This window comes from Telmatherina bonti, assembly GCF_933228915.1.
Source record: "Telmatherina bonti genome assembly, chromosome: 10".
Lineage (NCBI taxonomy): Eukaryota > Metazoa > Chordata > Actinopteri > Atheriniformes > Telmatherinidae > Telmatherina > Telmatherina bonti.
Genome location: NC_136628.1, coordinates 7,753,710 through 7,780,507, shown reverse-complemented (window position 1 = coordinate 7,780,507; position 26,798 = coordinate 7,753,710). Strand labels below are relative to the sequence as shown.

The 26,798-nt window shown below is 41.7% G+C and overlaps 1 protein-coding gene across 1 annotated transcript in view; it reads right to left on the bottom strand.

The window, feature by feature from the left end:
* The window catches only part of doc2b (double C2-like domains, beta), a gene marked incomplete at its 3' end in the record, with an annotated part of 203,611 nt that overhangs the window by 55,339 nt on the left and 121,474 nt on the right, over positions 1 to 26,798 (bottom strand). Inside the window, exon 4 of the mRNA XM_079248261.1 lies at positions 9,352 to 9,426. Within this exon, the coding sequence (XP_079104387.1) occupies positions 9,352 to 9,426 (75 nt within the window). The remainder of the gene's footprint in view (positions 1 to 9,351; positions 9,427 to 26,798) is intronic.

Sequence of the window (26,798 nt, the reverse complement as noted above, 5' to 3'; positions counted from 1 at the left end):
CTTTCCCAGTCTGCGCTGTAACAACACTCAACGTCGCCTCCCTGTCCTCCACACTGCAAAAACTCCGCCTTAAAAAACAAGAAAAAAATATACAAAAAATTAGGTAAATGTTGCTTAAAATAAGATAAATTATCTGCCAACAGAACAAGAAAACAAGAAAATTTGGCTTGTAAAGACTTCCCAAAACAAGTAAAAATACTAAAGGAATTCTCTGGCATAAAAACTAAGAATTATCTCACCTTTAAAAAAAATAAGCATATGTTTACTCAATTTAAGATTTTTAATCTTACTTAGATTTCAGTTTTTGCAGTGCATGATCGATCGGTGTATTTATTTATTTCTTCTCCTTAGTAGGTGCATCCTAGATGTGCATTAAGACCCGCCTTCTAGTTTGATTGACAGGAGTGTAACTCAAATCAGCAGGCGGTGTGATGTGACAGCCGTCATATCTTTTGCCTCACACATTTAGCAAAAGCCAGTTTTGGTTTTGTCTGTTCAGTTTTGTTTGTTTTCCTTCATAAAAGTGAAGAATGGTCGTAACGATGCGGGACAGCGCCCCGTTTTGTGGGACGTGTGAAAAGTAACAGAAATGCGGGACGATCCTGCACAAAGCGTGACATCTGGCCACCTTAGTTCAAGTCTGCTGCTCGTCCTGAAAATGCCTTTAGACATGTGTAGCTCCACTCAGAGTGATGAGCAAGCTTTCCCGTGATATTTACTGCCTACAAGCGTCATCACACAGGAAAAATCTACACAACACTCTTTTCCTTTTGATTTTCCTCCGACTTTTATATGAGAGCCGCGTTTCGGGTCACATTCACCTGTACTCAGGTTTCACTGTGATCCTTACAACCTTCTACTATTTCATATCACTCATCTTGTCGGCATTCCACGTTTTAATCTGGAATAATTACAAGCATTTCATTGTGTCTGACTGAGATTTCTAAAGCGATGAAGCGGCGATCTTCCTTTGCAGCAGAGCGTGAAAGTTCACTTCTCATTAGAGTGTGAGAAGAACTTCTGACCTCTTTAGTGAGTCTTAATGAGAATCTTAGACTGAGCCTAATGATTAGCGAGGAGACGACGGCGGCGGCATCTTGCTTTGCTGGCAGAGTTATGCCACGGCTTGTGGAAGGAGGCCTCGTACTGGAACAGGAGACAAATCCAAGCAGCAACGTGCCCTCACCAAGTCCTCCTAGTCAAATAATCCACGTCAGCTCATATGAATTCATATTGCTAAGCTGAAAATAAGACGGTGGTGTTTGGCATCAGTTGTGACACCCCACCACAGCAGGACATACGAAAAAATGGAAAAATACTTCTATAAACCAGAGGGGAAAAAAAGGAAGTAATAAAAAATGAAACTAAAAATACAACATCAGTCTCACTGAGAGAGCAAAACCTTTGTCAGACCTTAAAAACAATTGCTTTCTCCTCAGAAAGCTATAAACGTTCATGTAAATCAGCTTAGAGACAGCATGCTGGAGGAGTGGGTGCTGACTCTGTTGCCATGACATCAGCTGACAGAGAGCAGGACAGACAGGACAGTTGGAGAAGCAGCAAGCCAGACTCATGAGGAGTGCATCTTGACCTCTTTCACTGAACAAGTGGCTGCAAATAGAGAAACTATTTCCAGCGTAATTATGTTCCGGTGGCAGCCAAACTCTTCGTTTTGGATCATTTTAATATCACAGCTCCAACGTTTAACATCATCACCGCACAGAAACAAAGGTTCCTGGCTTTAATCTTCACGTGGACCTTTTTGTTTTTGGACGTTTTGGACCCTTTTTTCCCTCCAGAACTCAGAGACGTTGCTCCATATTGACGTGAAGCAATGTATGTTGAATTCTGTGATTTATTGTGTGTATTACGACTGTATACTGTTTCATTGTAATAGACTTTATTGTGTATTTCTGTATTTTTCATGCTGTGAAAATGTTATGGTGTCATTGATAAGGGGGTTTTGGACTAGATAAGCGCCCAGCTTCTTCCAAAACCCTTTTTCGAACTTAACAAGCTTATTTTATATGTTGTTTGTTGTAACAAATATTTTTTCTTTTATAAGTCCTTTTTTTTTTAGTTTGAAATAAATAAATAAATAAGCATCACACAGTTCTCCTGCAGCCATGATGAGAATCTCCAAAGTTAACAGGACTTTGACTCGTTTATAGAAGCTGCTTGTTTACTCCCATGGTTTGCCGTACGTATCACAGCCCATTTCGTACATTACTCATCACATATCACCCCTACTGTTGTGAGTTTTACTATGATATGATCACAACAGCTGGACTTAATAGTTACAGGATCATGATCTTAAAGATCACCAGTTCGTTTGTCAGAGAGGTGTGATCCTTCCCTCATGTTCAGGTCATGTGATGCGTCTCATGTGACCTGTTACAGTATGTTCAATTGATTTTATTCTTTTTTTACACATAAAGATGATAAAACAATCCATCAGAAGATGCTACACTGTGCTCAGAAAGGGATGGACGTGGTCAGCAGCAGGACTCAGGTAGGCTGTGCTGGTTAAACCATGTCATACTGGTACTAAGGGGACCAAAGTGGGACCAGAAAACCTCCCCCCACCATTCCACCAGCAGCAGCCTGAAGCGTTGATCCTGACGGCAGGATGGATCCATGTTGTCATGATGTTTCCAGCAGATTCTGATCCTACCATGTGAATGTGGAGCTGAACTGGAGACTCATCAGACCAGCAACGTTTCTCCATCTTCTATTGTCCAGTTCTGGTGAGTCTGTGTGAATTGTAGCCTCAGTTTCCTGTTCTTACTGACAGGAGGGAACCCGCTGTGGTCTTCATTATGTCTGCATGATGACGGGCTTTAGTTGCTGCCGTGTGATTGGCTAATGAGATATGAATTTGAACAGGTGGAGCCGATGAAGTGGGCAGCTGAGTGTGGAGCATAGACTGTATATAAAAGATGGGCGGAGCCTCCGTGGCATCACCTGTAGGTTTCTGAAGAGCTAAATTGAAGCTCATTGGGTGGTTCCTACCATCGCCATTTTGGCTGCGCCACGCATGTCGTCTCTCCCGGAAATAAAAGAATGGGCAAATAGGTGGTCTCATGGTGGATGATTGACATCGAGCAAACTTCAAGCTGCCTGTAGCTAAGAGCTAACCGAGCTAACCCTGAGATAACAGGAGCTAACCAGCTAACGGAGGTAAGCGGGATAAAACTAAGTCACGTTGTTAACCAGCTAAAAAATGCGGTTGTTCTACGTTCTTCTGACTTGAAGCGGGATATCGGGTACCTGCCAATCAAAAGGACACGCCCCTTTTTATCCCAAATTGCGAGATGAAATTACTTTATAATGGAGGAGCTAGAAAAAAATTTACTCCCCCCACAGTTGTCATGAAGGTAAACCTGACCTATTAAACGTAAAATGGATTTTGAACCAGGCTGTAAACATGTTTATTTCTGCTGTGAAGTTGGTCTTTTTAACATGGGAGTCTATGGGGATTTGCGCTGTTATGGAGCCCCTAGTGGATGAAGGGGGAACTGCAGTTTTTGGCACTTCTGCATAGGCTTCACTTTTAACCGCCGGAGGTTGCCGCTTGGTTTGGACTTGGTGTGCAATCATGTTTGCCTTTACATCTTTACATGTTTATGGAACAAAGATAATGTCTATCGGACAGATGTTTTGTCAGAGAATGAAAATATTTCCACTCAAACTAATTCAATGCTTACAAACTAAGCACACAGATACGTGATTAAGCTGACATTATCTGGGATTTTATGGTTGCTCTTTGGTGTGTAAACACATCTGTAGAAGTTCACGAGTTTTTCTGGAAGGATGAAATTGCTGAAATCCACCAGAGGTTACGATATTAGAGCGAAAGCTGCTGTTGTCATCAGATGTCTCACCAATAACCAAATCTGTTGAATGGAAACGATCCCAGATGATAGCAACATTTGGCAGATTTCCTCTTTAACTCCAATCATTTAATGGGAAGAGCGGAGCAAAGCAGCAGCAGGCAGACTGTTCATTTCTTTTATGGGCTTTTCTATTAGTCCTCTGACAATTATTACACCAATGTTTCATTGCAGGGCTCAGGCCTGCAGCGCTCTGTCTTTATGAATTTATAATTCCAGATCACCATGCTTACAATAACAGCTGCATCTTTGTGCTCACATTAATTCATTCATTTCTAAATTTCAGCAAGTCAAGTTGTGACACCTCAAAGCACCGAGCAACATCTGCAGGAATTTAATCCTGTGACTAAAATCCCCGGCTGAACACTGCATTAGTTTTACACCGTGACAAAATCATGCAGCTAACCATCAAGAAGATACGAATTTCTCTTCATTTACCTGCAGAAACATCGTTTATCTGACATAACTGCAGCTAAAACAGAAGCTTCTTTAACATGAGTGACGTTTGTTTCAGTAGAAGAGCGAACGCATCAGTTTTGGCTGAATATATATTTAAAACAAAGGATTTCATTAAATAAAAGCTTTGTAATAAATTAATCTAAATTACATTTCAACTACATAATAATATTTCCCCTAAAAAGCATTTTTAAATTTAAATAATTTTTTTTTAAAACTACTTTTTTTATTTGAACTGACTTTCATAGGATGACTGAATCAAATAAAAGACACAGACATTTATTTTATAACTCTATAAAATCTATTAATGTCTGGAAAAATGCATTTTAATTTGGAACAGCAGAAAAAGAAATATATCCATGAAAAGAGTGATTTTAAGCACAGTTGAACTTACTTTACGTTGTTGGCTCTGGCATGTGCATCAGTCTAATCTGTGTACCAGGAAAACGTGCACTAACAAACATCCTGCGATGTTTGGGATGTAAATGTGTTACGTTTTCTTTTATTAATAAATTGTAATTACCGCATTAAAGTCCCACTCCTAATCTTAAGAATAACTTGATCAAATTGAACCACTTAAACACAAAATTCTTCTCAGTGTTTGTTCCAGTGTCAGCGCAGACCTATAACCCTCAACCCCATGACGAAGACATCAGAGCATCACATGTGCTGTTTCACATATGTGTAAATAATGACTCCATGAATTAAGGGAAGCTTTTAGACACTAGAAGCAGTCATTCCACCACTGTAAAGTATTTTATTTCCTTCTTTTTACTGATATTTGTGGACATTTTGAGCCTTGATCCAGATCACGCCCAAAATCTAATCTCAAATTCTTTATTCCATTTCTGAGATTTGTTTGAAAAGTCTATGTTTCACACACATTGTGTGTGTGGAACATAGACTGTATATAAAAGATGGGCGGAGACTCAATGACACCCCCTGAATTTCTACATGAACTTACATTTAAATGGAGGAGTTAGAAAAGAATTCACTCCCCCCCCCCCCCCCCCCCCCCCACAGTTGTCATGAAGGTAAACCTGACCTATTAAACCTAAAATAGATTTTTGAACCAGGCTGTAAACATGTTTATTTCTGCTGTGAAGTTGGTCTTTTTAACATGGGAGTCTATGGAGATTTGCTCTGTTTTGGAGCCCCTAGTGGATGAATGAGGAACTGCAGTTTGGGGCACTTTTAACCGCCAGGGGGTGCCGCTTGGTGTGGACTGACGTCACACACACTCATATGTACATATGACTCCTTTACAGAGATGCCACCAATATGACTTCACATTTGTTTAGAAATAAACAGGAATAAACAGGAAAATCCTGCCAGTCTCCAGCAACATTTCCAACTTCTCCAGTTCATCCAGAAGCTGAAAGGTTTCTGCTTGTGGAAATATCAGGATGTTTCTGCTGGAAGCTGAACTTTTTGCGCTAAATGCAGAAACATTATGCAAACTGTGATGTAAACATTTAAGGATCGTGTTGGGATTAAACTGGAATTACCTTGCAACACTTTTCCTTCATGCATCACCAGGGGCTTCATATGCATTTGTTCACATGTCCACTGGAAGGTGCATTTTTCCAGAACAAGTGATTCTGATTTGAATATTTTATCATTATTGCATATCTTTTCCAGTTATTTTGCATTGCATAAATACATTTACAACTTAGATGTTATCTAAGTTGAATAATAAAGTTGACTTTTTTCATGCTTTTCCATGGAACATTTTCATGACTGTCAGACTTTCTGTGTTTCTTGTCAAGCCAAAGATACAATTAAAAAGCTTGAATCAATAGAGAAGACTATTAAAAGGACTTGGCAGAAAGGTAGATGTGAGTCAGGATGATGGATAATCAGCCAGCTTTGGCCTTCAATAAGTGGCTTTTGTAATCATTTACAGGATCTATAATGAAAAGATTAAATAATCCTCCTGGCCTGCTGCCAGATGCAATTCCAGTTTTAAAAAAAATGTTTCTATTGTGAAGGAATCCGTAAGCAAATCATTTTAAATCTTATAATGTTTAGAAAACAACAAAGTGTGAAAAACTAAACCTGGGAATTCTGAATAATGAGCAAATTAAGAATTTAAAGTGGAAATAAGAAAAAAAAAAAAAACCAACAGTGTAGCAGATTACTGGGATAATGTTGGATTCAGCTTCCACCGACTCCTTTTGAATATTTTGTGGGGGGGGTTTTCTATTGTTTTTATGTTTTATTTCTATTTTTATTTTACATTTGCCATTATTTTCAAATAAACTTTCTAAACAAGAAAAAACAAGCAGCAGAACGACAGCAGAACGTTCTCCACGGCGTCTCCAGACTCTGTCACGTCTGTCACACGTGCTCAGTGTGAACCTGCTTTCATCTGTGAAGAGCTCAGGGCGCCAGTGGAGAATTTGCCAATCTTGGTGTTCTCTGGCAAATGCCAAACGTCCTGCACGGTGTTGGGCTGGAAGCACAACCCCCACCTGTGGACGTCGGGCCGTCATACCACCCTCATGGAGTCTGTTTCTGACTGTTGGAACAGACAAATGTACATTTGTGGCCTGCTGGAGCTCATTCTGCAGGGCTCTGGCAGTGCTCCTCCTGTTCCTCCTTGCACAAAGAAGGAGGTAGCGGTCCTGCTGCTGGGTTGTTGCCCTCCCACGGCCTCCTCCACGTCTCCTGATGTACTGGCCTGTCTCCTGGTAGCACCTCCATGCTCTGGACACAACGCTGACAGACACAGCAACCCTTCTTGCCACAGCTGGCATTGATGTACCATCCTGGATGAGCTGCACTACCTGAGCCACTTGTGTGGGTTGTAGACTCCGTCTCATGCTACCACTAGAGTGAAAGCACCGCCAGCATTCAAAAGTCACCAAAACATCAGAAAGCATCAGAACTGAGAAGTGGTCTGTGGTCTCCACCGGCAGAACCACTCCTTTATTGGGTGTGTCTTGCCAATTGCCTATAATTTCCACCTGTTGTCTATTCCATTTGCACAACAGCATGTGGAATTCATTGTCAATCATTGTCATTGTCAATCATTGTCATTGTCAATCATTGTCATTGTCAATAAGTGTTGCTTTCGAAGAGGACAGAAGATTTCACAGAAGTGTGGTTGACTTGGAGTTACATTGTGTTGTTTAAGTGTTCCCTTTATTTTTTGAGCAGTGTATGTGAAGGAAATGTACAATCGAGAGACAGATACTTAGTTAAGACTGTAGTAATCACTGGTAAAATGACAAAAACAAGCCATCACAAAGAGAAAGAACAGGACTCTCCAACTCAAAATCAATGGACACAGTTTATAGAAGGGATCTATGTAATGGAAAAGTTGACTTTGTTTACAGAAACTCAAAGTGAAGTGGGAGACATGGACATTAAATTTGACCAGCCATGAATCAGGAAAAGGAACTGACTGACCTGGAAGACGATAGGACCAGTTGGTCTGCACATCTCTGGTCTGCTGGGGCTCTCGATGAAATACTTTCATCACTTTGTTCAGATGATGTTGTTAATGGTAAGTAAAACATTTATTGTGAGATCGTTGTTTAAAACTCATTGTTTTTGGATACATGACAAAAAACGAGCCATTCGGGGTAGTAAATCCAATACAATCACTAGCTAACAATGAGGAAATGACGATGGTTTTGTGGAGGTCTAAGTGCTTCTAGTTATAATTTCTGTTGGCTGGTAATTATGTCTGTAATCGTAATTCAGTCCTAATGAGGACGGATCATGCTTCAAGTCTTTGACCCTTAAAAATTAGATGCACAATGAGGCATTTTCCCTTCACAGAGCTGAGTCAAGATGCCACAAAAGCGACGACCTCAGCACAGTTTGCTGAGATTTGGAACATTTTTATAAAGAAAATCTTCCTCGGGTTCACTAATTAACATCATTAACATCATTTGTGGATGAAGCAAAGATGAGTGTGTGTGTATATTCAGTTTGGCATTGTTGATGTGTTGTCTGTTTCTGTGGAAGGAGAAAATGTATAAAAACACCAAACACTTTTTGTAAAGGAATGACTTCTACATGTGTTTTCCCTCAAATGTAATCACTAAATAATCTGTGTGTTTTTACATTTGCCTTTAAAGGAAGTTTAGCCAGTTTCAGCCAGCTACTTCTGAAGATATATTTAAAAGTCCAAACTAAGCAGCATCCTCCAGTGGTTTAAGTACCAAAACTTGCAGTTCCCCCTTCATCCACCAGGGGCTCCAAAACTGTTAAAAAAGACCAACTTCACAGCAGAAATAAACATGTTTACAACCTGGTACAAAAAACATTTTAGGTTCAACAGGTCAGGTTTACATTCATGACAACTGTGTGTGTGTGTGTGGGGGGGGGGGGGTTATGCTTTTATTTAGAAGTAATTTCATCTCAAAATTTAGCATAATCATTGTGACTGATAGGTATCCAAAATCCCGCTGCAAAGAGTGTAGCACAACCATGGTTTTTATCCAGCTAACAGCGTGATTTAGCTTTAGCCTGCTTTCTTGTCTATGGTCCTAAACCCCTTTTTTTTTTCTGACCCCCTTCCCCCAAAGGTACACTTTTAAAATGTGTACTGTATTTTAAAGTAGTATGCTAGCTAATGTAGCCAGCCAAGCTTTGGTTCTGATTTACTTCTGAGAGTGCGATGTGAGGTGCATGCAGAGGGTTTCAGAGGAGAAGGGACAGACGGCAGTCGTATCACCATACAATCGTTTAGAACAGGCTGGTTAAAGTCATGGTGTTTTATCACCAATCCACAGGTGACTAAATATTTTTATTTTGTATTAGATCATCTAATTATTTAGCTACAATCTGGGTGTGAAAAAACTCCAAACCAGCCTTTAAAACAAACATGATGTGATCAAACTAAGTTAATATGAGTTCTCTCCACGTTCGAGGTGGACGAGCTGTGTTTGCAGCATCTCAGCTAAAGTTAAAGTCACCTCCACGCTGACCACAACCATCACAGTTAATGTGCTGCTGCTGGAATAATGGAGAAAACAAAGACACACACCTTGCTGGCTCCAGGTAGAAGGTGCAGTTTGACATAAGGATCTGAGAGCCCGTTGTGATCCATTGGCTTGAGCCCCTGCAGAAACAAAAGGAAAATAAATCTTCTAAACGGTTACCCTTTGACAGTGTTATATTTCACACATTACTGTGTTATGTGTCCATTATTCATATGATTATAGCAAATCTGGTGTGTATGAGATGCTCAGAGTAGGAAGACCCTGCAAGTCCCTTTAACACTGAAGTGATTAGAAGAGTTAAACAACAAATAAAGATGAAAATTTATTTAAAGCAAATCAAAAAGATTCAAAGACAGCAGCGACACAGCAGAATCGGCCAGGTAGCGCTGACGGGGTTGTAGTGGGAACAATAAAATATCAAACCACACAGAACATTTTGCATGCATCTGTCCTGTTGTGTCCTGTTGTCATGGAAACTTTAAACTCTTATAAACATAAAGCATTAGTTATAAACTTCCAAAAAGGACTGGATGGTGGAAAAGTAAAAATCTCTGCAGTGATACATCAACATGGGATCAAAGCGATCCCAGAAGAGGTGCTTTCTGTCTGCCAAACATTTTCCCCTTTTCTCACTACAGCTCACCGTTACTGGCAGCAGGGGGACTAAAGGGTCAAAGGTACAGCAGAGAATTGCTTCTTTAGAAAAAAAAACAATAATAATAACTAGAAAAGCACTTGGAGAGCGCAGACCTCCGCCAAGCATATTGTGATTAACATCCAATATAACTTCAAAGTGATCCAGAATCCAGGATCTCTTCCAGATCTCCATGAAAATGTTATCATTTGTTCCTTGTGACACCCCAACATATCTTGAGAATTGAATCAAAATCCATCGATAACTTTCTGATTAATGTTGCTAACAGACAACCAAACAAACAAACTCCAGCGAAAACATAACCTCCTTGGCGGAGGTAATTAAATAATGAAGTAAACAAAGTCTACAGATATACGTAAACATATTGGACCCTGGTGTCCACCCAGCGGCATGGAAACTAACAAACAGCACCCCTACTGGAAGAACACATCCCACAGATTCCAGTCATACCAGTTTAATGTCGCTGTGACCAAGATTCACTCAACCAGAGTAAAAAGAAGACTGAATTTATGCTTCACGTTTGAAAAACATCATTACATTTTCTGTCTTACATTTGCTGTTTTGCTTCAAAAACTTTAACCCACTGACATAAAACTGCATTCAGTAAAGCGACTACGTTTCCCACGGTGCTTTGGGAGTAGTTAGGCGGACAAAATCACCATTTTCTGCCCGGCAACATCAGTTTGATTGGACAAAAACAGATGTCAGTCATTCAGCGTCACAAACATTTCCTGCTTTGTCTGTGCTGATTAGTCACATTTATGTAAACATGATGACATCAGCGTGATTCTATCGTATCACATGATTAGAAAGAGGGGTCGGTCATTCCGATCGGCCAATCATAGCCAAAGTTACGTGCCCACTGCATACGATTACGTAGTAGTCAGTGGCGCGGCGTCTGCTTTGTAATTTTTATTTAAAAACCAGAATCCAGGATTTCTTCCGGATCTCCACCAAGATTTCATCATTTGTTCCTCGTGACACCCCCAACATATCCCGAAGATTTAATAAAAATCCATCCATAACTTTTTGAGTAAAGTTGCTAACAGACAAACTGGAATGAAAACATAACCTTCTTGGCGGAGGTAATAACAACACTAGTTGTTTGGTAAAGTGCTGTTTACAACCGATCTGAACTGACGACTTCCCATGACGGAAATGTTTTCTTTGTTTTTCTGTCAGAGATGATTTACTGAGCGGAGCGATTCCCATGATGGCTGAAGAACCGTTTAAATGAAAAAGTGTTAGAAGTTCCTTTAAATTAAAGGATTTAAGGTCATTAAAGCAGGATCGAACCTTTTCTACCCTTCTCACATCACCAGAGAACAAAAATCATAAAATGATAAAAACATCACCGGTTAACCTTTTCTTCATCAAATCTTTCAATCGGCGCGTCTTAATCCAAACTACCGAAGATGTAATTATTCATGTGAACCCTTTAAATGCCTGTTTGATCATGTCATCTTTTTTATGAGACAAAAAAAGTAGTTATTTTCCATTAGCTATATGTTTGAAATATTTATAAATATTTGCAAAATCTCCATCCTGCCAACACGTATCATGTGGAAAACCAAACTGGAATTTAAAGGCCTACCATAATAGGAATAATTTACATTTTTATTGGTTGATGAGGAATGACGTGAACTAAGCGACTGAGCTCCGGCTTGCTCCTGTGCTGCTGTTCTCCGCGCCTCCGTGCTGTCCTTTTGTCCAGCCACCTCTAGCTGTTGCTAGAACTTGTTCACACATCGCATGCAGGGGTGTTTCCTCCTTCTCCTCCAGTTGCCACTGAGGCATCCACATCTTCCTCATGGAGCTTGTTTCATCTTGGTTAGTGGCCCTGATGCTCAGGATCCTTTGCCTCCCTCTTTGTGCTTCACGCCTCTGGACACAGGATGTGAAGTGGATCCTCCATGCATGTTGAGCAACTTTTGTTTTTAATGTCTGTAGTCTGAACTCTTTCTCTATGTGTGTGTGTGTGCGTGTTTATATGCTCTAACTTGATGCATCCAACCATTTTCTGCAGGGCACACCCTGGTGGGTCGGCTAATCCATCAGGGAGAATCAACAATCACTCCGGTTTCCAATCAGCCTGTGTGGAAACTCCACACAGAGGGACCAGATTAGAGCAGGAAACTCTGCAGCGAGGGGACAGAACCATCCACCAGACCATATCTCTGCTTCTTTACCTCGTTGGAAAACATTCTGCTGCTTTTATTTTTGTTTTCTTTTAACACGGGGGTGCCCAAAGTGGGACTCGTGGGCCAAAATCCGCCCACCAGCACTTTGTTTTTGCCCCGCTAGTGGTTGTTTATATCAAAACCCCACAGAGCTTGATGAAAAGACAATAACAAGTGTCATGAACCTAGATAAGACCAGACTCAGAGGGACCCTGACTGACTCACCTCAATGGCATTCTCACCTTGTCAGTGAGCCAGGTGCAACCCAACATGGAGAGACTGGAGATGTCCACAGACCAACTTCATGTGTCCCACTAAGTATCGGCACCTTGCCTTGTTCCACACACTGTTTCTCCTTGCCGACATGTTGCAGTTAAGCGGCTCTAATTATTGTTTCTTGCCCCTTTAACTGTGGCTTTTTGTTCTTTTGCCATATTGTTTTTTTATGCAACATTTTATTTGCCCAAAAAGGAAAAATACACTGTATTAGCTATTGAACAATAACTAAAATAACTTCATACATTTACTTGTGTTTCATCCTTAAAGGTAGAGGATGTAGGACTTTCAATATTTTCAAAATAAATTAACTAAAAAAATAACTACAATCATAATTAGATAGTTTTTTTAAACATGTAGGTTCCAGTCTGTCCATATTTGATGAGTTATTAAATTACTAATTTAATTAATGACAAAGACCCTTCTTGAATGTTTTCTGACCAGTAAAAAAAAAGTACTTTTTTTCCACCAGTAGGGGGAGTATAAGCCCATTTACTGCAGAGCGGCTCTGAGCTACAGCTCACAAGCCATTCCTGCCCTCATTGGAGCTGGCAAGGAGGAGGGGTGAGGGGAGAGTTTTGCTCATTACTGCCAACCTGTGGTCATTTGTGGAGGTAGCAGTTTTGTGGTTTTGCTCATGACCTGGTGTTTACCACCTGGTGGTGGAAAAAATCGCCTTGAAATCTTACATACTCTGCCTTTAAAGCTGAAGCGTTTGGCCCGTGGCTCACTGCATCCCTTTCAGTTTGGCCCTTGGAGGCCAAAAGTTTGGGCACCCCTGTTTTAACACATTCAACTGCATCGTCCCTCTAAATCAGGCGTCTCCAACTCGAGAGCCCTCATCCTGCCCGTTTTATTGTTTCCCTGCTGAAACACACCTGAACCAAATCAACGGCTCATTAACAGGCAGGTGCAGAAGATGACAACAAGTTGTTGTAGAGCCTTTTCATCTGAATCAAGTGTTGTACCGGGAAAACACTAAAACCTGCAGGATGATGAGAGTTGGAGACTCCTGCTCTAAACCTTCATCTGTTTTACTGCCTCTAGGTTTTCCACCAACACACACACACCTTCATCATTTTCATGTTAATTTCAGGGCTTTTTCATCATGTCACAGATGGAAAGATGCTGGTTACTGGAGGTTACAGTTCATGCTCATGTATGACTCTGTCAGGCATGAAAACATCTCGGAAAAGTTCAGGAGTTTTCATGTCAACGTTTAGAGAAGTCAGAAAAAATGTGGTGATCAGGAGAAAAAATGTTTGGATAATCATATTTTCTCTGTCAGGGTGTCTCATGCAGCAGCTAAATTGGGAATTTAGTACATTTAGTAGATTTTTTTGTTGAACTTGCAGAATATTTGTGTGAAGATCTGAGGTTTTGTTGACGCTTTTGGTTAAGATGCCGTTAACTTGCATGCCGCTGATATTCTAAACACCACTGCCCATTCTTGGTGTGTTGGAAGCATTTTTTCTTGGAAGTAACTGAAATTAAATTTTTTGGCATTACCTGGAAAAAAAATAAAAAAATAAAATATTTTTTTAAAAAAATAAATAAAAAAAAAAAAGTAATAATAATAATTATAGAAAATGAAACACAACACCCTCAGCAGAGTATCAGGTTCTTCACACAGACACAATATTCCAGGTCTCATGCAGTTACTGCTAACTGTGAGATATCAGACAGGTCAACCGTTAAATGCACGCCTGGAAACTTGCTGGTATATTTATTAATGAGGAAAATAAAGTTATTTTTGGTGGATTATGTTCACGGTTGGGACAACTTCATAATGAAATAACACGTAAGGCTTAAAAAAGGTCAGAATCATCATAAATAAGAAAGGTAAAGTGTTTTTTTTATTCACCGCTGTAACAAAGCAACGACACGTTTCTTTTGTTAAGATCAAGCCAGATTCTGATTTTAATGTGGCGTGAGCTATAAATTCATGATTCATATTTATTGATCCGCAGATTAATCTTTGCATTCACTCATTCATTTTCACAGCCCTGATTAAAAATCCCACATTTATTTGATACTTAATCTTCATCTTCTGCCGCTTATCCGGGGTCGGGTCGCGGGGGTAGCAGCCTAAGCAGGGAAGCCCAGACTTCCCTCTCCCCAGCCACATTTGCCAACTCTGCGGGGGGGATCCCGAGGCGTTCCCAGGCCAGCCGAGAGATATAATCCCTCCAGCGTGTCCTGGGTCTTCCCCGGGGTCTCCTCCCAGAGGGACGTGCCTGGAACACCTCACCAGGGAGGTCCAGGAGGCATCCTGACCAGATGCCTGAGCCACCTCAACTGGTTCCTCTCGATGCGGAGGAGCAGCGGCTCTACTCTGTTCTCCTCCCGGATGACTGAGCTCCTCACCCTATCTCTAAGGGAGAGCCCGGCCACCCTGCGGAGGAAACTCATTTCAGCCGCCTGTATACAAGATCTCGTTCTTTCGGTCACGACCCACAGCTCATGACCATAGGTGAGGGTAGGAACGTAGATCGAATGGTAAATCTATATACGTTCTTCACCGCGACAGACCGGCGCAGATACATTTATTTGATACATATAGGCGATATTTAATTTTACAGTGACCCGGCGAGGCAACCCTGAGATTTTCTTGGGACCTCCATGGGGATCAGAGTCCCCCAGTTTGGGAAGGCTGGTTTAATCTGACTCCCGGTAACTTCTGTGCAAATAAAACTTCTCCTCATCCTCATCCATAAAGCTTTGGGAAAAATCAGAAATCAAGTATGACGACAAATCAATAAGTTTCCTTGTGTGGCTGAAATATTACCTGCACATGTTGATCAGTTCAGCAGATTGAAGAGAAAATACTTCATTTTGTGAGACTTACAGTAAATCTTCTGCGAAACGACGACCTAGATGTTCCATCCAGTAAAATCCTACATGCATAACTTGGAACTGTTGTCATAGTTCTGGTTTCCTGTTTTATTTAGTAGTTTTTTTCCCCCTTGTGTATTTAGTTTAGTTTTAGTTTATCTTCTCTTTCATGTGAATCAGTATGTCTGGTTACAGTTAATGCAATCCACCCATGTCTTGGTGTTTTACGTGTGTATGCTGTTGTTTTCTGTTTTCATTTGCTTGTTCGTTGTGTTTGTTTATTGCTTTTCCACGAGGTCTGTTCAGCTCCTTAAATATTCTTCTCGGCACCTCCTCTGCTTTCCTGCCTCCCCTCTCTGCAACTGGGTCCACATGTCCACGTCTCCTAACAGGAACAGTATGGATCAGATACACCATATGAGCCACAGAGACGTCGAAGATCATCTGTTCAAACCAAACATTTAGTTTTTCTTCATGTCTGGAACAAACCAGAAGAAAAGCTGGAGTGTGAATGTGTTTTTGGACACAGTAATATCAGACACGCTGGTCTGGAATAATGAGGATTATTAAGGCTTAAAAAGCCAAAGCTTTATGATCGCACGGCACAAAGGTTTCTTTTCTCCTCTTGGAACAAAAGAATTCAGGGCCTCAGCTTCACCAAGAACCGCCAATATGCAGAAAGTCTCGACACCATAATTTAATTTTTTCTTGTCTTTGTGTTTTTTGTTTTTCTCTTTAATGGACCACAAATGGAAAAATAAAGCAAATGCGACTCTATTTGTCTGCAGTTATCAGGTTTGATAGAGGAGCTTGGCTTCCAGCCCAGCTTGGCAGCTAAATGACTCAGTCAGAACATCCAATACGACGATGCTGCATTACATCCTGTCACACAAAACAAGCAGAGCAACACTTGTTGCTTTAGCTGGATGTCTTTTGTGGCATGTTTGTGAAAATGCCCGACAGTGTCCGATAAACTCTGGTTTCTGACACCTAAAGACAGGACGGTGACGGTCCAGACAGGAGGCCACATCATGAAACAGCAGAGAGATGAGGAAAAGGGGATGAGAGGCACTTTCTCTGAGTCTGTTTGATTTTATTTGGATCCCTTGCTGGGAAGAAAGACACCAGTTAAACAGGATTTTATTTGTTTGTAGCCAGATAGGAAGAAACATCTCCTGCCTGTGTCGGTTCGGTTTTACAGATTTTTAGCTGCTTTAATGATGATAATAATAATCTGCCTAACATAAATATCCCTGTTTAACATCTGTCTTGTGTTTTAATTTCTTAGTATTTTAGATGATTAACCAAACACATCAGATGTTCATTTATTTATTTTTTTAATATTTAAAAAAAATGATAAAAAAAAATTTTCTACAAAAAAAAAGATGTTCATTCATTTAGTTTTTTTATATACATTTTATTTTCATTTTAACTAAAAAATTGTGTTTTATTTATTTTAATTTTTCAATTCATAAAATAATAATAATTATGAATAATCATTTTTTGTATAAAAAATATATATTCATTCATTTTTATTATTTTTATTCTTTAAAATCAATTAATACGTTTTATTTATTCTTTTTTTTTTTCTTAATAAAAAGATGTGCATTTATTTATTTCCACGTATACGTCTGGAAGAAAAATGACCCAGCTTTGCCGTTTAGTTGAACATCTGCTCAGAGCCAAACTAATACCATCCATGCTCATTATGAACTACTCAGCGTATAACATCCATCCAGTGGAAGAAAAGGCTCAAGCAGAAATAAGTAAAAGCCGAGAGGCAGCGGCTGCCTGCAGCATCTCATGAAAATAAGAGGAGATGCAACACGATTTGCTTTGTAACCCCAATCTCTGGGTCAGCCTTGACCCTGCCTTTTCAATCTTGTTTCTTATTTTCTTTAATCGAGGAGCAGACTGTTTGAACCAAACCTGAACAATATTCAGCTGTAACTTAGCAGAAAAAGTCAGTAAACTGGTGTTTGGTGGATTATTTCTTTGTAACGAAGCTTCCTGGTCATAAATCTGATGCCTGTTTGTTTAATTGGAGCCACGTTTGTAAAGAAAATGCAGTTGTGGGATGAGCAGCAGAGCTGAACATGTGTGGCTGTGTTCATGAAACTTTAGCTGTTTAGTCTTGTTTGGTGTCATTAATGACTGGATGATGGAAGCCTGAAGAAAAACCACACGTTGGCAAATTAAAGGTTCCTCGGGATCGTGTGGAAGATGCATAACATCCTGGTACCTCGTCTTCCTGCGCGTCACCAGTCTGCTGACTGCTGTGGGATGGCAGCATCTGGCACCAGTACACACTCAAACATAGAGGTACCAGCTTGTACCTAAAAAGGTACAAATGCTTGTCGCTGGGGGTGTACTCTTTTGAGAGGCATTTCTGTACCCTTCAGTTCTGGTCTATTTTTGTACCTTATCAAGTTCAACCTCACCTTATCAAGTTATGTTTTTTTATGTTTTCACAGCATTAGGCCTGGTCCATTCCACTTAGCAATGTTATCTTATCTTTAATCTAGAAATAATCTTCAAAAACTCAAAACACTAACATTGTGGGCTACAGCAAGTGTTGTGCGTCTAAACCGGTCTTAATACATTTCTTTTGAGGCGACATTTCTAAAAAATTTTTAAATAAAATCATCAAATATAAGTTGTAATATGTGGTGAAGTCATAGGAGGGTATACTGATTGCTGAAGAAAAGCTGGTAAAAGTCCCAGTGTGCACTATACGCTGTAAAAAATAGTCCCGGTGGGCAAAAGGATAGAATTTAAAAGTGCCGGTACTGTGTACCGCTGCGTACCGGCCCACCTAAAGCACTGCTGCTAACAATAGCTTTTGTCACGACAAACATTTTTCAATGCTGCAGGTACCCTTATGGTTAAAATGGTACAAATTTGTACTTTATGTCACTTTGAACCCTTTTTCATACTCTGAAGGTGTGCTTCTGGTCTCTTAAAGTCCAGTATTGTACTTTTGAGAGAACATTTCTTTAAAATGTACCTATAGGTACAGAAATGTCCCCATCTTGTACCTCTATTTTTGAGAGTGTATGGCTGTGTTGGTAACTCTGGTACCAGCAGCAGCTTAAGTTGAACACCTCGTGTGTTCAATGAGGTTCAGGTCATCCTGGGGTCCCTGAACCCCCCAAAGAGGTCGCTCTAAGAGCCAGTGTGATTAAGCTGAAGGCTGTGTCAACACACAGAGACGAGCTGAAATTTATTTCATCATTTGACTCTTAGACTTGCATGAAACCAGCGTTCCAGGGACCTTTAGGAAATGGGGGTCACCATATCTGTTGTACTAAGATTACAAAAGCTACTCATTAGGCCCTAGCTTGTGCATGCAGTCACTTTCATCCATGTGCAGTCTGGTCAGTGATGTGCATGAGCTGGTAGTGGAGAGTGACTCATGTCTGTCCTGGAAACCTTGATTTTTCCTGCTTTACTTCATTTATAAGACAAGTCTGAGAAATTCCACCTTATGTGGTGATTCCTGTTCCCTGGTGACTGTGGTCTGCTTCTGGCAAGTGGAGGAACACCCGGCAATCAACATCACATGTATTTAAGACCAGTCCAGCCAGATTGTTGATAGACTTGCAGTCACAGCTCTCGGTCCTTGATGATTTACCAAGTATAAATTCTCAGTTTTGTAACCTGCGCTGTATTTCTCCCCACCAGAGATCCTGTTTTTCTGTCCGCCTGCCCGTGTATACCCCTGTCTGTCTGCTTCCCTCCTGCCCGCCTGCCGACCTGCCTTCTCTGCTCCAGGTTTCTGGAATTCTGAAGTGTCCGCTCTTTGGATCCTACCTACGGCTCTGCATAACACCTTACAGATGATTCCTCTTTACTTTGAAAAGAAAAGAAGGAAGGCTTTTTATCTTAACTTTGTTTTTTATCAAAGGAAAGGAGTCAGCAGAAACACATCATTTATGAAGTGGAGCAGTGCAGGAAAGTGTAAAAACAAGCATAGTTTCAACACAGGGCAGCCGGGGAGCCACAAAAAGAGGGTCCTCAGGAAAAATAAGTTGGGAACCCAACCACACAAACTAAACTGTGAGAAAAATTAAGTAAAAATTAGTGAAGAGACCCATCCAAGATGGAGACGTCACCTCATATAGGCAGCGTGATGCTATGAGGTGTCTACCTATGTAATGGCTATAGAAATCAGTCTAAAATCACCAGCAAATGATTTGTGAATTAGCATCCTCCATGATTTCCCAGCATCGTGTGACATCAGGCAGGAAGGACGGCTTGAAAACCTCCAATAAAGTATTGGAAGAGGAGGTATCAAACCCACGGGACATTGCCATCTGGACCGAGGTTTACAACATACTTTTTTTTACCATTTATTACAGTGTTATAGGTGCATTAGGAGCAGACGACAAGTCTCACATTGTCTTCAACAGGGTTTGGGGCAAAGTTTCGTCCATCCATCCATCTTCTGCCGCTTATCCGGGGTCGGGTCGCGGGGGCAGCAGCCTAAGCAGGGAAGCCCAGACTTCCCTCTCCCCAGCACATTTGCCAACTCTGCGGGGGGGATCCCGAGGCGTTCCCAGGCCAGCCGAGAGATATAATCCCTCCAGCGTGTCCTGGGTCTTCCCCAGGGTCTCCTCCCAGAGGGACGTGCCTGGAACACCTCACCAGGGAGGTCCAGGAGGCATCCACACCAGATGCCCTACCTCAACTTGTTCCTTTCGATGCGGAGGAGCAGCATCTCTACTCAGGGGCAAAGTTTCTACCACAAAATTACACAAAAGGTCCCAGAAAGTGTGTATCATGTATGTACCATTCATGAGACGTTTGGGTTTCCAGAAAGGCCGTTAAGTTTGTCTACAGATGCAGCATATGGTGTTTCTGTGCTGCTTGTACAGTTGTTGCCTTTTCTATCTCCTCTCCTCTGTTTCTTCTGTTTCCCCCTGTCAGGTCCAGAACAGTAATTAAGTATCATGAGGAGCCTTTTATCCTCCATTAAGCTCCTCTTGGCAAAACAAATTTGTTGAGAACAACATGGCAGCCAGACCACCTTTCTGCTGTCACGATGCCAAACAATAAAAAAAAAAAAAAACAACACCGGTGAGCAAAACTTTTAACTCCCCCCACACTTCAGGGTGATGCCATGCTGCTTCTCCTCCTGATTTTTTTAGCTACACTTTTGACTGTTTTCAACAAAAATAAGTAGCTGAACCATCACAGTGAGAGCTGATTGGGTTGGTCCAAGGGCTGCGTTCATCTGCTTCCATTGTTTCCTCTTGCAAACACCTGAACTGCCAGAGAGGGGGGGGGTTGACGGGGATGAACCGGCAGCTGCGTCATGCTGCTGATTGCATGAGTGCACTGTGAATACTCTGTTGATCATAATTACTGAGGGTTGGAGAGAAATGACCACTGCAAGAAGCAGATGGGTGTGTATCCACACACACCTTCCATCTCTCACACTCATTCAGAGCCGCCCTCTTGAATAGCTGCAGAATGAAGTTCAGCTCCTTTCTTTTGGGAGGGGAGCTAATTAGCCCCATTTTCACAGGAAGTTTGGCTTGTGGGCTGCAGATTAACCACAAAAACCAGCGTGAACAAATACGAGTCCTGACACAAAGGAAGCTCCAGGCAGCTGGATTAACTTCAGTACAATTCAGTCTAATTATTCATATTTACAGTTTTATGATGTGAAGTTGGGGAAATGAGGCTACAGGCCTTTGCAGAAGCGGAAAACACCGCATGGGCTCGGGTGCACGTTGGAAAATCACCGCATCCACAACTCAAGCACATCAAGAGATGATGAAGATGAAGATGATGTGCCAAACGTCCTCTGCTCTGACAAATCAGATTTCACCTTCTTGTTGGCTGTGCATGCTGGAAATGAGGGAAGAAAATAGTTTAAGAAGCGGCGTTCATGATGAGAATTAATGCACATAAGACGAGGAACTTCCATATCTGCGACGGCGGGATTAACGCTGAAAGCACGAACAGCGTTTTGGTCGTTCTGGGAGGCTGCGGCGTCTTTCAGCAGGACAGTCCTTATCTGCATGTTGAGGTGGAGAATATGACAGAGGAGGATTCAAACAGCAGCAAGTCCAACAAATGAAGAAATCTGCAGGTTGGACACTTTGTGTGTGTCTAAAGGCCCACTTTTGTTCTTTGGCTTTTAACACTGTGTGAGTTGTGTGGTCCTTTGTGTCTTTTATTTGTTCTAGTCTTCCTTTTAACCATTTTATTGGGTATTTATTTATTTTTAATTGTTTTACCTGTTTTTATTATTTCAACGACATTAATATTTTGTGGGGTTGCACGGTGGCACAGTGGTTAGCACTGTGGCCTCACAGCAAGAAGGTCACTGGTTCAATCCTTGGCTGGGGAGGGGTTTGGTCAGTGGCCTTTCTGTGTGGAGTTTGCATGTTCTCCCCGTGCATGCATGCATGTTAGGTTAATTGGTTACTCTAAATTGCCCATTGGAGTGAGCGTGAGTGGTTGTTCGTCTCTCTGTGTGGCCCTGCAATGGACTGGCGAGCTGTCCAGGGTGTATCCTGCCTGTCACCCAAAGCCAGCTGGGATAGGCTCCAGCTTCCCCACAACCCTGAATTGGATTAAGCAGTTTAGAAAATGAATGAATGATATTTTGTTATTTTTATATTGTGATATTCAACTTTGTGCAGCACTTTGGCGACATTCTGATTTTAAAATGTGCTTTATAAATAAAGTGGGTTGGATTGTGTGTGTGTGTGTGTTTTTTAAAAAAAATATTCAATCATTAAAAGATCCAGATAAAGTTGTAAAAGCTCTTATTCTTATCTCCACTCTACCTGCTTGTGTTTAGTCTTTATTTTTATTATCCTCACCAACAGCGACTTCAGCTACTTTCATAAAGCTTCAACAAGCTTTTGCTCCTTTTGGTTTGTGTGCCTCAAACTTCATCTTGGACCTTAAAACAACCTAAAAATATTCATTTCGAGTAAAAATGCTGCTTGTGTGTTTTTCCCATGTGAGCGCTTCTTTCCCATTGTGCTATCAGCCTCTTCGTTGAGAGGGCATACGTCTTCATTATCATATCTGACTGGCCTGCTAACACGCAGGTGGAGGAAGCATCCGTCACCGGGAGCAGGAGAGAATGGGATGGATGAGCAGAGGAGTATTGATCTAACCCGGAGGGAACTGACCTGCGGTCATGCTAAGGATTGGGTTGACGCTTCACACACCGCCCGGTGTCAGCCGAAGTGCTCAGGTCAGGCAGACGTACGGCCGTCTACGAGAGACTGAGGCTAGCAATATGGGGAGCTGGCAGGCAATCGAAAGGCTTCCAGGTGAGGCTTGCAGGGTCGCGTTTCCGATACAAAGACACATTAGTTTCTCTGCCAATCACATTGATCGGAGGCAAAACAAAGAGGCTGATTAGTGAGTTGTGTTAAAGATGAGGAAAAATGAGCAAGCTGCTGAAAAGTGAAGCAGAAATGTTTCCTGCAGCTCTCGTAGATCCAGCGAAAGAGAAAGTTCCCTCTAGACAAACCAAAGAACAATGGTAAGGGAGAAGGTCTTAAAGGTCCCGTATGGTGCAAAATTCACTTTCTAACAGCCACATGTGTCTCTATATCCAGTGTGTGAGAGCATTTAGTCCCTGCTCTCGCTTGCTCCACTTTCCAGCGAATGTTTGCTCAAACAGGTGAGTTGGAGATCTTTTCCTTTGTGACCTCATGAGGGAGAATTACCACTCCTACCCGGTATGGGATACTGTGGACAACTGCCGCACGGCGAGCTGAGCAAGCCGTTTAGAATCACCGAGCAGGAACCAGTGAAAGCCACATCCTCCACCTGAGTGGGGCGTGGAGTGGGTGTGGACAGGCACAGGTTCACACCCAGAGTTCATGACTTTTAGAACGGCTGAAATTAAGGAGCAGGGCTGAATTTTGGGTAAAACGATGTCTAGTAGAACTCTGACACCCAGATGAAGTTGTTGAAAAATGAATATCATGGGACCTTTACGTCGTCTCAATTGTCCACCGTGATACTCTGAGATATACATCCGAATGCTGACTTTAGAGCTCATCATGTAAACTAAACCCGTTTCTAGGTTTCTCAAGATCCTTTCAATGGATACATGGAAACTGTTGGGCCTGGCGGGATGTGATATTTTTCCTCAGGTTGACTGATTGGCTGCAGCTGTTCCTTGTTCCAGCCTGGCTGATGAGACTGAGGACTGCTCTCCAGCCATTGCCAGTTCGTCTGCTTGCCAGCGGTATTGTATGGCCAACCAGCTTTTGGTGTTAGTAAACTAAATAAAAGAATCTAAAGAAACCCCCTGTCTTGTTTTCCAGTCTTCAGCCTGCCTCCTGCCTTCCAGTTTTCTGTCAGTCCATCACGGCCCCAACCAGCGACCAAAATAAAGGAACCGGGTTGAGAAGCAAGTGTGTGCCTGACTTCTTGGAGGCTCTTTCCTTCACTATTCCTTAACAGAAACAGTCAATGTTTCCACATGAAAACTTCATGTTGGATTGCTTCAGGAAGACAGAGAAAAGCAAGACTGGAGGGAATATAAACCTATTATTATTATTATCATTATTAGGGGCATGTCCCTGAAGACATGAAACAGAGACTTTGACCTACACTGCTTGTTAACAGAAATATCTAATCAGGCAATCAAACAGCAGCAACTCAATGATTTTAGTCACGTAGACATGGTGAAGATGACTTGTTGAAGTTGAAACTGAGCATCAGAATGAGGAAGAAAGGAGGTTTGAATGCCAGACAGGTCAGAGGAGACTGGTCAGACTGGTTGGAGATGATGGAAAGACAACAGGAAGTCCAGTAAGCACTGGTTCCATCTAAGATCTGCAGAACATCATCTCTGAACACACAACCTGTCCAGCCTGGAAGCAGATGGTCTCCAGCAGCAGAAGACCGCAGCGGGTTCCCTCCTGTCAGTAAGAACAGGAAACTGAGGCTACAATTCACACAGACTCACCAGAACTGGACAATAGAAGATGGAGAAACTGGTCTGATGAGTCTCCAGTTCAGCTCCACATTCACATGGTAGGATCAGAATCTGCTGGAAACATCATGACAACATGGATCCATCCTGCCGTCAGGATCAAGGCTTCAGGCTGCTGCTGCTGGAATGGTGGGGGGAGGTTTTCTGGTCCCACTTTGGTCCCCTTAGTACCAGTATGACATGGTTTAACCAGCACAGCCTACCTGAGTCCTGCTGCTGACCATGTCCATCCCTTTCTGAGCACAGTGTAGCATCTTCTGATGGAAACTTCCAGCAGGATGATGCACCATGTCACAAAGCTCACATCATCTCCACCATGACGATGAGTTCACTGTCCTCCAACGGCTCCACAGTCACCTGATCTACATCCAGCAGAGCAGCTTTGGGATGTGGTGGAACGGGAGATTCTCATCATGATGGGGTGGAACCGTTTGATGCTTCATGTCAACATGGAGGAAAACGTCTGAGGAATGTTTCCAACATGTTGTTGAATCTGTGTCACCAAGAATAAATGCAGTTCTGGAGGAAAAAAGGGTCCAACCCAGTACTAGAAGGTGTTACATGATGAAAGTAAAAACTACCGATTGCATGGTACATTATTGTACTCTGTCTGATGGATGACTGTAAATCTTTCTTATTAATATTTTCCCAACTTCTGCCTCTTTTCAATAAATGCACTTCACGGAGATGTTCTATCTTCTCAACTGCATCTTAAAGGCACTTCACAGGGATGAAGTGCATTTGAGGGACTGGAAGATCTTTCATGCCTCTGAAGGAAAATCATGTGAAATGCTTTTACAAGTGAAGTGGAACCAGGGAAACATGTTTATCCTTCTTTAGATCGCTCTTTTAGATCCTTGCTGGAAGATGAAAATTCACAACAAACGTTGTGACTAAAGAGGGTAAAAATACATGTTTATGTGACAAAATCCACTTTTGTGTTAAACCTCTTCAGTTAGCAAGCTTTGTGCTTCAGTGAGCCCTCTTCTTGGTCTGCCAGCCGGCTCTGCTGCTCAGCTGCCATCCGTCTGCCATCCCATCTCCATCCATTCTCCACCCAGCTTGTCTGATCGCACTCTACTGCCACTTCCAAGCCAACACTCCACCTTCAAGTCACCCTCCTCCCTCTGCTGCAAAGTCTGTCATGTGTTGCAAACTTTCTTATTGTGGCAGGATGATAAGTATGTTGACTTGTTGTTTATTGACAAAACAGTGAAGTAGTAGAGCATGAAAACTCAGTTAGCATGTTGTGGGAATTCTGATGTGGAAAGTCCAGAAGTTAATTTGTTCACATGAATTTTACTGCTGGATTCGGCTGCTTGAGCCGTGCCCTGCAGATCCAGACCATTCCTCACCGCCCACATTCACATGGACGTTTTAATTCCTCTCTAATTCCAAAGTAAGTGGCTGATTTTATATGCATTTTAAATCAGAACTGATTAATTCCTCCATCATGTAAACCTTCATTCTTTTCCAAGTTAATTCCCATCGTTCTGCACATGCAGTACCGTCACAATGATTCACATGTTCTTCACATTGTTTCGCCTCCCATGTTCATGTCCAAGTATGATGTTTGTGTGGAGCCGGTGCTCTAAAATTATAATCAAAACAATAAATAAACTGGTACTTATTATGTAGTTTTCCATGTTACGACTTAAAAGGCGTCAAGGAAGTCGTCACAAGGATTTCCAAGTAGAAAAAACTCTCTAAAATGACACGTTTTTCGCCGCCATGGAAACCAAACGGAGAGCGTGCTGGAACTCAAACTCAAACTCAAACATGCGTTTAGGTGATAAAAAACCGTTCACATGTCTGATGAGGATTCAACACTCTAACACTGTAGAAAGCTGAGAAAACTCCAAATACCAGAATAGCACCACTTTAAACTTTCCAGGACCTGCTGGATTACAGCTTCGTCAGCAGCTTCTCTGAAACGCTGAACTTTCTCATGTGGTGCAGAAAGTTCCTACAGAGCTAAACCGGATGGTGAGTGCATTAAATCTACTGTCCTTTCATCTGGTTTTTAGTTTGTTTGTTTTTTTGTTAGTTTTAATTTGCTAAACCAGAATAAAACTTAGAGAACAAGCCTTTATCTTATTTCCAGCCTGTGCTACGTGAGCGGAAGTTCTCTCGGCTTCGTGTTCGCTGTGGCGACCTGCTGAGGGAGAGGGTCCTCATTGTTGGGTGAGGACAGAAAAGGCCAGTAAAATCTGCCTCCTCGCCCAACAGGAGCATGGAGTGGGTGTGGACAGAAACCACTCATGGACATTTATAGGTCCAGACACAAAAACAGTCTGTTCTTGGTAGAGTTCACTTTGAAAACACTTTTTTCACTTTTTTTTTTTTTTACCTCTGACACCCAGATAACCCTGAAAAGTTCATTATGGGACCTTTAATCTTCTGCTATATTAACGTTTTATTCATTGTAGAAATAAATGTTTATGTTTATTTAATGAGGTCTGGAAAGATGTTGTGAGAGTCCATTTCCAACATTTTAAGAGGAAACCAGTTATCCTGGTGTGGTGCAGACTTGTTACCATGGTAACTCAGCTGGGACATATT